The sequence below is a fragment of the Coccinella septempunctata genome, chromosome 4, assembly GCF_907165205.1.
Source record: "Coccinella septempunctata chromosome 4, icCocSept1.1, whole genome shotgun sequence".
Lineage (NCBI taxonomy): Eukaryota > Metazoa > Arthropoda > Insecta > Coleoptera > Coccinellidae > Coccinella > Coccinella septempunctata.
The window spans coordinates 9,102,919-9,113,151 of NC_058192.1; the positions used below are offsets into that span (position 1 = coordinate 9,102,919).

General features: G+C 33.5%; 3 protein-coding genes and 1 non-coding gene across 5 annotated transcripts in view; 2 read left to right on the plus strand and 2 right to left on the minus strand.

Moving 5' to 3' along the window:
- Window positions 1-2,600, plus strand: part of LOC123312164 (cardioacceleratory peptide receptor) — a 45,944-nt gene extending 43,344 nt beyond the window's left edge. Inside the window, exons 7-9 of one of the 2 annotated variants that reach the window (XM_044896420.1) lie at window positions 310-429; window positions 487-667; window positions 1,572-2,600. In XM_044896420.1, coding sequence (XP_044752355.1) covers window positions 310-429; window positions 487-667; window positions 1,572-1,836 — 566 coding nt within the window. In that variant the 3' untranslated portion in view covers window positions 1,837-2,600. The remainder of the gene's footprint in view (window positions 1-309; window positions 430-486; window positions 668-1,571) is intronic. The other variant, XM_044896421.1, reaches the window with a different exon arrangement.
- Window positions 121-192, minus strand: Trnap-agg. The gene has a single exon. It is a non-coding gene; the product is annotated as a tRNA-Pro (tRNA).
- A 359-nt stretch (window positions 2,601-2,959) lies between the features above and the next one.
- Window positions 2,960-5,004, minus strand: LOC123311057 (pre-mRNA 3'-end-processing factor FIP1). The gene is made up of 5 exons (XM_044894815.1): window positions 4,812-5,004; window positions 4,304-4,749; window positions 4,014-4,218; window positions 3,729-3,897; window positions 2,960-3,509 (listed from the first exon to the last, which is right to left on the minus strand). Exons 1-5 carry the CDS (start codon window positions 4,944-4,946, stop codon window positions 3,124-3,126), a joined length of 1,341 nt encoding a protein of 446 aa, XP_044750750.1. The 5' UTR covers window positions 4,947-5,004; the 3' UTR covers window positions 2,960-3,123.
- A 159-nt stretch (window positions 5,005-5,163) lies between these two features.
- LOC123310810 (pre-mRNA-splicing factor CWC22 homolog) lies at window positions 5,164-10,162 on the plus strand. The gene is made up of 9 exons (XM_044894476.1): window positions 5,164-6,074; window positions 6,176-6,397; window positions 6,467-6,793; window positions 6,916-7,249; window positions 7,334-7,886; window positions 8,776-8,809; window positions 9,121-9,503; window positions 9,671-9,800; window positions 10,018-10,162. Exons 1-9 carry the CDS (start codon window positions 5,216-5,218, stop codon window positions 10,125-10,127), a joined length of 2,952 nt encoding a protein of 983 aa, XP_044750411.1. The 5' UTR covers window positions 5,164-5,215; the 3' UTR covers window positions 10,128-10,162.
- Window positions 10,163-10,233: the final 71 nt, after the last annotated feature.

Below are 10,233 nucleotides of genomic sequence, written 5' to 3' on the forward strand. Positions count from 1 at the left end.
GATTTTTTCAAGCCAACATTCTATTCGCTAGTTCAATAAATATTGGCTTAAAGAAAAAACATTCAATGCCAAATCACATAAAAAACGTTTCATGTTAGGATTTCAAATACAAAAAGTATTGGGCTCGTCCGGGATTTGAACCCGGGACCTCCCGCACCCTAAGCGGAAATCATACCCCTAGACCAACGAGCCAGTTGATGTTATAAATTATAAAAAGTAACATATGAATTATCTATCAGCATAAGTAGACAGATCCGTATTCAGAGCCCAATGATTTTATATTTTTTATCCCTCGTATAAATCCAACAGATGAACGCAGACATCCACGTCAATATAGAGATGACCAAGAATCAAGACGAGCAAGCTCAAGAGGACTGATACCTAGGGCCAAAATAAAAACAGTAAAAATGACTTTTGTCATTGTTTTCGGTAAGTTCTGGTCGATTTTTTTTTTGAAGGATTTCATTTAAATATAAATATTTTCAGTATTTGTTTTATGTTGGAGTCCGTATATAGTATTCGATCTTCTTCAAGTTTATGGTTACATTCCAAAGACACAACATAATATAGCTGTTGCAACGTTTATTCAGAGTCTAGCACCATTGAACTCAGCAGCGAATCCTGTAATATATTGTCTTTTCTCAACACATCTTTGTAGAAATCTGAGGTGAGTTTCAAGTTAACAATAAAACATATATGAACGTAAAATAATAACTGATTATAATAGGTAATTAATAATCATGAAAACGTAGATTTATTTAACCTATTTAGGTTGTTTTATTTAATTCAAAATCAAAAACTGATACCGATATTTTGATATTCCAATAGACCAATTGGAGTAACAGGGGAAAAGCAATTGCAGCGTTGTACAACTTATAAAGGTTTGGCGGTAAATTTGCTTCGTAGATTTCATATATAGGAAAATGGCTTTTGTCTCATTTTACCTCATTTCATGTTTTTCAAAAACGAAATATTCTTTCAAAATGCCTCCTTTCAAATTCTCAAAATTTCAATTGGGAATGAATATACATATATATAATTGTTACTAATTTTACACTTTCACTTTTTCGTTCAATATTTATGGGGGTTACCAAATATTATCAAGTATCTACACTTAGGGTTGGATAGCTAATTTTTTTTGCTAGATTTTTTTTAATGCTCCTAGTTACAAGCATTCAAGCATAAGTATGAATTCCACAGCTATGTTTTCTTGTTCCCCATCTCATGTTGAGGGATTCATATAGAGAACAGGTTTATTCATCAATCCGAAAACGTGGACTATCGAAGTCTCATTGGATTTGAAAAACTGATACTTTTTGCCAAATTATTGTTGTGAGGTCATAACATAACCTCATTAACCGTCGCCATTGTTCTGGAATTATGTTATGTTAAAATATCCTGAGTTATGAATAACATTACAAGTTATAATGTATCATATGGTGAATCACCCTGTAGTATACAAAAGGTAGATGAGTAAAGGCTTGAATTATTAGTCATAGGCTTATTAATTAGCGTAGCTCGGAATCTGGGAAGCTTTTACCTACCTTGAAAACTTGCAATTTTTCCTATAGATGCTGTTCATTATTAAAACAATTAAAATTGGATCCATGTAGAAAGTATCCACCTGTAAACTGGATCGCGAACTGTATCTCCCTGTGTTTTCCTGGAGTCCGTCAGGGACACTGCCTCGGCTACAGGAATGGAGACTCAAATGGGACCGTCACTACAACCATAACCCAGCCCAGTAGAAGATCTGGCTCTGCTGCTTCCTTGAGACACACTATACGATTGCAACCAACGCTCAATACACAAAAAGTGACCATGTCTGTAGTCTAGTCGTAATATTTTTTATATGAAAACAATGAAATACATCGATATCTAGCTCTTTGTTAATGAAATAAAGCTGTGTTGGCAGGCAGGTGTAGTTCCATAGAAACACTCCTGGCTAAAAGTCACCAAAGTTATATCCATTAGATTTTTGCAAAAATATTTGGTATTGTCTAAAATATCCTTTGAATCAGTTCATTTTGTTATAAGATGTATTTCAGTGTTAGCGAAGGTTTTTTCCATTTCGTCAAAAATTCATGAAATAATTATTAATGAATTTAGTTTCTGCATATAAGCATATATTGGGGATGGAAATTACCTTCATGATCCTTCATTTCACTTCAAATCCTCAAGTAATTTTACGTCATCAAGAAATTGTAATGTCCATATTACATAGTACAGGGTATTGAAATTTTGATAGGCTAGGTACCTATCTATTTTTGTTCTTGATAAACATAGCTCATACATTTGTAACATTCTATTTATTTATGGAGTAGCTCGGACCCATCAACATTTTACTGACATACTTTGTGATAATTAAATTATTCGTGTGGACAAATAATTTTAATACCTATTTATAGACTGGAGAGAAATTATTTATTGATGAAGATGTAGAGTATTTCCAGATGTGGAATTTCTCATAAATTTTTTTGTATACTCGAATATGTGAAATGTATGTATTGAAAGTGTATTTAATGAAGTGGATTTGTTTACTTCAATCCAATTTGTTTTATTTACTTATTGAAAATAAAGAAGTCATGCACAGCCTGAAATAGTCTAATAAGTTTTTTCCTTATATACGTATAAATTGGTTCCATTTTAGCGAGAGTTGGGGTAAAATAGGCTTTACATGACTGACTGACAGATTGTAAGTGTGATGGGGGTTTGACTCACGTCACGGTCGTAAAGTATGAAGAGGTTTGACTCTTGGTCGTAAGGGGGGCTTAACTGACGGCCGTAAAGTGTGAAAGGGGCTTGACTGAAGGTCATAAAGTTAGGAAGCTTGGCAGATGATCGTAGAGCATGGAGGGAACTTCACTGACAGTCGTACTTTGTCACAAGACCTCTTCAGTAAAAATATTCAGCAAGGTTCAAAAGCATCAAACAATATAATGAACAAATATATTCTGGCTTCATGGAATAACTTTATTAGTCTTGAATAGTATCCACATATAAAATTGTATTTCATTTTGTATCACTAATTAATTTACATAAATAAAACCGTTATCTTTTTCCAATTAGAACTTAACAAACTAGAATGGATAAATCAAATGGAAAGTAATTTAAATATTGAATTCATTCACTGTCTCTCTCTTCGTGTCTCCTTGACTTCTTTTTCCTATGAGATCTATGACTTGGACTTCTTGACCTAGACTTATGACGCCTAGATCTACTCCTTGACCTATCTCTTCTATGGGACCTTTCTCTCTCTCGATCTCTGGGTTTTTCTGATCTTTCCCTAACTTTGCTTTCCCGATCTCTATCTCTTTCTCGATCATGATCTCTATCTTCTCTATGGTGGGATGGACTCCTATCTCTATCTCTATCCCTGTCTCTGCTTGACAGTGGTGGTCCAGTTATTCCTACAGGGGGTCCCATGGGCATATTATGAGGCATGGCAGCAGGTCCAGGGGTGAGGGATTTAATGTCGGATGGTGCCCAAGCTGGCTGATTAACTGCTCCTGAAAAACATTCAGCCAATAGAGAAATATGCAACAATTATTTAAAAAAATAATCACAGAAAAAAATTTCAACAATGGCTTCAATGGTAGTTAAAAATCCACCTTGAATCTGTTTCTTGCAATTCATGTAAAAAGCTGTTTAAGTTTTGAGATGTGCGCAAAACATGCAATCAATTGTGGAATTGATGAAAAATTGGCAAAAATCTTTACAAAACATACCCCATTGGCAATCCTGTGTTGGTTCATAACCTCCAAAATATGGATCAGGTTCAGGATTAAAACCATACTCTGGTTGAAAAGGTTCGAAGGTGGCTGCTGGTGGTGGAACTGACATATCGGGAAAACCGGGTGGTTTTCTACTATACTCTCTGCGATCAGCAGTCATTACCTGAAATTAGGATATTAGTCATTCATAAAAACATGTAATGAGGAATTATGGAGCAAAAACAAGAGTACCAGGATGAAAAAATGGGTTCCTATAATAATAATAAATAATTTCCTTACCTGAATAACATTTTCCTTTGGTTGTTCTCCCCCAAGAACATCGATTGAACCTGTCATTCTCCTACCAGGTGGAGGACCTGCTTTCCTGATTCCAGTAAAGTTATTAGCATATTTACTATTATCGTTAGAAATAGGAATTGGACCACGAGGTAAACCAATAGCATTTAGAGGTTGGAGTCCAATTCCCGACTCAGATACCCGTATCCTAGAAATAAATTCATTTCATACCCACTTTTTAGCAAAAGTTATTTAACGTAATTTTAAGAGGGGTGTTATCAAGGACAACTAACCTTTTCTGCCTCTCACAGTATGCTTTCCAGGTATCTTCATTAAATCCATAATTGAAATAATCTGTTATATCAGCTCCAGGTTTTCTCCAAGGCTTATCTTCCAAGGAATCTAAATTATAATCTGTGGCTGGTACTCCATTTATCATACCAACTTGATCAAATTCCTCAACTGAAAATTTGCCAGCAACCTGTTTAGTTTTGTCTACAGCTGCAGTATTTATGAGTGTACTCCTTTTGATGTTCAAAGCGGTGTACGAAGGTGTAGTTTTGATATCTCCAATAACAACATTTACATCATCGTCACTATCTTCTTCTAAATCCTCTTTATCACTGTCCTCTTCATTTGGCTTATTTTCTACCTCGCCTTCCTCTTTCTCTTCAGTTTGTGTGCCATTTTCGACGTCATTTTCATTATCAACTCCTGGGGGACCATCACCAATAGGCGGCTAATAGAGCAAGAAATTCGATTTAGGTTAGAATTCAAACATTTTGTATAACAGTAACTCACTAATGAAACTGAAGCAGGAGTTTCTTCGGAAGATTTTTCTTTATCGGGAGAGGGTTCTTTCTCAGATTCCTTCAAAACATTATCATTATTTTCGCCATATAGCCAGTTATCATCATTTTCCACATCGTCAGCCATCTCAAAAATAACAAGCAAAGCAAGGGATCAAGCACAGAACAATCAATCCAGCGAGAAATGAAAACTGAAAACACAGATAATAATTAAAATTACTCTTTGGTTTGGATTGTAGACCACCGAAAACTGACATTATGACTTAACTATAGTCTTTCTATGGATTTAACCTAATTTTCAAACATAGAAATTGTTGAAGAGTCAAAAAATCAAATCAAAGTAAAGCCAAAATTAAATATATTTTGATTTATTACTGTGGATTTTTCTCATAAAGGATGACGAATTCTAAAGACAGTAGTCCAGAATCATCTAGAACTAAACGAAAGAAATCATTGTCGCCAAAACATGAAGAAAAACATAGGAAGAGGCATCGTCGCGACAAATCTCCTTCTTATAAAAGGTACTATGGAGAAGATCTGGACAAAAAGAAAAGAAATAGTGACCGGTATTGGAATAAATATGCAAAAGATGATAAGCCACCAGTTGTTGGTAGCCGATATTATGACGTGGAAAATAAAGATGAGAAGAAGGATGAAATTGCTCCAATGCCCCGAGAACGAAAGAAGGTTGATATGCTCACATCTAAAACAGGTGGTGCTTACATACCACCAGCAAAATTAAGAATGATGCAAGCTGAGATTACCGATAAAAACTCAACTGCATATCAAAGAATAGCCTGGGAAGCTTTGAAAAAGTCAATCCATGGTTATATAAACAAAGTGAATACATCTAATATTGCTATAATAGCAAAAGAATTGCTTCATGAAAATATTGTACGGGGTAGAGGTTTATTATGTAAATCTATTATACAAGCTCAAGCAGCTTCACCAACCTTCACTAATGTATACGCTGCCTTAGTTGCTATCATTAACACAAAATTTCCAAATATTGGTGAATTACTACTGAAAAGATTAGTACTTCAGTTCAGAAGGAGTTTTAAGCAGAATAATAAGGCTATTTGTATTTCATCAACTACTTTTATTGCCCATTTAACCAATCAAGGAATAGCTCATGAAATTTTAGCATTAGAGATATTAACATTATTGGTAGAAACACCTACAGATGATTCAGTTGAAGTTGCTATTTCTTTCTTGAAAGAATGTGGACAAAAATTAACAGAAGTTTCAAGTAAAGGTAAATTGGGTCTGCAAAATTTGTATAATGCTAAAATATTCAACTCTATTGAGAGCTCTGACAAATTCCAGTCAATTTCTATTAATCTTGAATTTTTCTAGGTATAAATGCCATTTTCGAGATGCTTAGGAATATTTTACATGAGGGACAGTTGGAACGGAGAATTCAATATATGATTGAGGTTATGTTTCAAATCAGAAAGGATGGTTTTAAAGATCATGTCGCTGTTACAGAAGAGCTTGATTTAGTTGATGAAGAAGATCAGTTTCCTCATATTATTACATTAGATGAAGTAAAGCAAGGAGAGGGGGAGGACATATTGAGTATGTATCATAAGCATCAAAAGATTTCATGTTGTTTCCAAATTTACAGGTACTAAATTTTTTTCGTAGATGTATTCCAATTTGATGATAAATATGAAGAAAATGAGGGAAAGTACAAATTATTGATAAAGGAAATCCTGGATGATGATACTGATAATGAATCTGGATCTGATTCTGATGATGAAGAGGATGAAGAAGATGAAGATGAGGAAAAGGAGGATGAAAATAAAACACAAGGCATCATTATTGACAATACCGATAGTAATTTGATTTCTTTGAGAAGAACAATATATCTAACAATGCAGTCAAGTTTAGATTTTGAGGAATGCACACATAAGTTATTGAAAATGCAGTTAAAACCTGGTCAAGAAATTGAGTTGTGCCACATGATTTTAGGTATGTGTTTTGTTCTAACCATTTATTATGATTCATAAATTTTCAGTTCTCAAGATACTTCTAGTGAACACTCTTTATGAAACTCTATATTTCTCAGTGTATCAAAATGTCTGAATTTCCAGATTGCTGTGCTGAGCAAAGAACTTATGAAAAATTTTTTGGATTGGTTGCCCAACGTTTCTGTCAGATCAACAAGGTGTATATTGAACCATTCCAACAGATATTCAAAGATACGTATGCTACCACTCACAGGTTAGATGCTAATAGATTGAGGAATGTTAGCAAGTTCTTTGCACATCTTTTATTTACTTATGCCATTGGATGGGAAGTATTAGAAATTATAAAACTGAATGAAGAGGACACTAATAGCTCCAGTAGGATTTTTATAAAAATTTTGTTTCAAGAGTTAGCCGAATACATGGGATTAGGAAAGTTGAATAAACAGCTTAAAGATGAGTAAGTTAAAAACCCATTTATTAGTTATATTAGGCTGATTAAATAAATTTTTCACAAAATAACAGATCTTTTCCACATTTTCAGGAGCTTACAAGCATACTTTGCTGGTCTCTTTCCCCGAGATCATCCCAAAAATACAAGATTTTCCATAAACTTCTTCACTTCAATTGGTTTGGGAGGACTAACAGATGAATTGAGAGAATATTTAAAAACTGCACCAAAGGTTCCACAAATCATTTTGCCTGATAATTTAGAGAGCAGCAGTAGTGATAGCAGTTCATCTGATTCAGATAGTTCAAGTAGCAGTTCAAGTTCTGAAGAAGAGAAAAAAATCAAGGACAATAAAAAAAAGAAAAATAAAAGGAATGAAAGTGACAGCTCAGAAAGTTCTGATGAAAATAATTATCATAGGAAAAAAAGAGTTGATAAATATGAACAACAGTTTAAAAAAAATGTAGGTAAAGAAAAAAAGGGAATTGATGAAATAAGTAGACGAAAAAGAAATGCTAGGGAAGAGGAACGAAGAGAAGATAGAAGAAGACATGAAAAAGATAGAGGCGATAGGAAAAGAGATGAAAGAGTAAGAAAAGATGATAGAGAAAAACGAAACCATGATAGATATACAAAAAAAAGAAGCTAAAAAATAATTAAAATCAACAATTCACATGAAAAAGGAAGGCAAGAATTGATTTGAAATAAAATTGTCCTTACCTCATCATCTTCACAATAAGAAGCTACAGAATTCAGTTGGGAACAAAAATGCAGTCCCAAAAATAAGTCTGGATCCATTTTACCAAAAATGATTTTTGGAGTGGTGTCTTTTTCGTACTATACAGAAAAATATAGATTTATTGTAAATAAATGATTTCTTATGAACGATTTCTATACTTTTTTATTTGCAAGCACTGATTTACTTTTTTTTTAAACAGAATGAAAACTTTTTGTATATGCATTGTACATAGTTACGATTTTTACTGATCTTGCTCAAAACGAGCATACCATCTTTGGTAAAACTCCACTGAGCATATTTCCAATTCCACAAAAAAATATATCAATAATGTTTATTGAGATTCTTTGCTAGAATTGAATTTTGAATTCACGAATAATTTTTTCTGGGCTTCCTCGAAAGCGCCATCTTTGAAAACTTATTGAAGGTGAAGTTTTAAGACGATGAACGTTTTTTCTAATTTTTTATTCTTGTTGTGCAAAAATGATAGTGACAACAAGTTGAAAATAATAGTTAGTCAATAATTATTGAAGTTAAGAATGCAGACGCGTGATCATTAAAATATTTTTTGAATTATTTTTATTTTCACGATATTTCTAAATTCAATATAGGGAAATATTTTCATTTTATAAATTATTCTGAATAATAAAAAAACAATATTATAATTATTATAGTTGATTCATGAAAAATATTGTAGCATGAGGCCATTGGAAAAGAAAAACACTATTCATGCTCTCCATGCGCATTGACAGATGACAAACCGATTATCTCCGTCGTTCTCTAACAGAAGTCTTTCTAGTTTGTGACTGATGTAATATACATAGTCAAAATGGGTGAGTAAAAGTATTGGTTGTGTATTCAGAATCTTTGTAAATTTAGAAATTCTCTTTGCTAAATTTGCAATCCTAGTCTACTGACTGTTATTTTGGTAATGCTTAATCATTTGATGATAGTATTTTCTTTCCCTTTTTCAATGTGCCCTGATGTTATAGATAACCTTAATTCATACATGATGATTCAAATTATATATGTCCGATGTGTGTGCTGAAGACAAAAAATCCCACAGCGTTCTGATATTACTTAAAGTCGGATATATGAAGTATGCATTGAAATTTTTTTATTGAAACGTGCTCTTGTTTTTAAGGTATCAGCCGAGACCACTGGCATAAAAGGAGAGCCACCGGAGGTAAAAGGAAGCCTCTTCGTAAAAAGAGGAAGTTCGAGTTAGGGCGACCAGCTGCTCAGACAAAATTGGGGTCCAGAAGGATCCGTTATGTGAGAACCAGAGGAGGTAACTTGAAATACCGTGCTCTCAGGTTGGACACAGGTAATTTTGCGTGGGGCAGTGAAGGATGTGCGCGTAAAACCAGGATTATTGATGTTGTTTACAATGCCAGCAACAATGAGTTGGTTCGTACCAAAACACTAGTGAAAAATGCAATTGTTGTCATTGATGCTACTCCATTCAGGCAATACTATGAAAGTCACTATATGCTGCCCTTGGGACGCAAGAAGGGAGCCAAATTGGTAAGTTTAGTTTGAAACACAGGGTGTATAAAGTTAAGTTTGAATGATGAGCTAGCGTGTCAACTGATTTTGTGTTGATGTAATTCCTTATTCATTCTGATATCAAGAAATTTTTTAAAAATTTTAGTTTTAACTGAAGGAGTACTATTTTGGTTTTTGTTTTTCAGACGCCTGAAGAAGAAGCTGTGTTCAACAAGAAAATGTCTAAAAAGATTGAACATAAATATGAACTGAGAAAGAAGATGGCCAAAGTTGAACCAGCTATTGAGGAGCAATTCACTACCGGTAGATTATTAGGTATGTTGATTTATTTTTATTTTCACAAAACCAGTTTAACAGTTCATTTGAATGATGATAAAACTTAGCGAGTTCAAGATTTTTGTAGTTTTCGTTTTGAATCTACATATTGAACAATGATTAGCTTGTCATAGTTACTCTGATAGTATTATTTTATGTTGTTACTTGAGATAAATTTCTGTTATCTAGTTGTCTGAAACAATTTTGTTTTTTCCAGCTTGTCTAGCATCTAGACCCGGACAATGTGGACGAGCTGATGGGTATGTCCTTGAAGGCAAAGAATTAGAGTTTTACATCAAGAAGATAAAATCTAAGAAATCAAAATAAAATAATGATGAATAAATAAATTTTTATCATTATCATTCTTGCCTTATTTTCTTCTCCCTTGTAACAAACTAGTGTAGAACATTTAAATAAAATGTGAGGTGCTAGC

Bases quoted from the DNA above. Each gene is read 5' to 3' on its own strand.
- LOC123311057 (XM_044894815.1), bottom strand. From the start codon at position 4,946: ATGGCTGACGATGTGGAAAATGATGATAACTGGCTATATGGCGAAAAT. The intron at 3,898-4,013 runs GTAAGGAAATTA...TCCTAATTTCAG, and splicing joins CAAAGGAAAATGTTATTCAG to GTAATGACTGCTGATCGCAG. The intron at 3,510-3,728 runs GTATGTTTTGTA...AATGTTTTTCAG, and splicing joins AACACAGGATTGCCAATGGG to GAGCAGTTAATCAGCCAGCT.
- LOC123310810 (XM_044894476.1), top strand. From the start codon at position 5,216: ATGACGAATTCTAAAGACAGTAGTCCAGAATCATCTAGAACTAAACGA. The intron at 6,398-6,466 runs GTATGTATCATA...TTTTTTTCGTAG, and splicing joins AGAGGGGGAGGACATATTGA to ATGTATTCCAATTTGATGAT. The intron at 7,887-8,775 runs TAAAAAATAATT...AAGTCTTTCTAG, and splicing joins GATATACAAAAAAAAGAAGC to TTTGTGACTGATGTAATATA.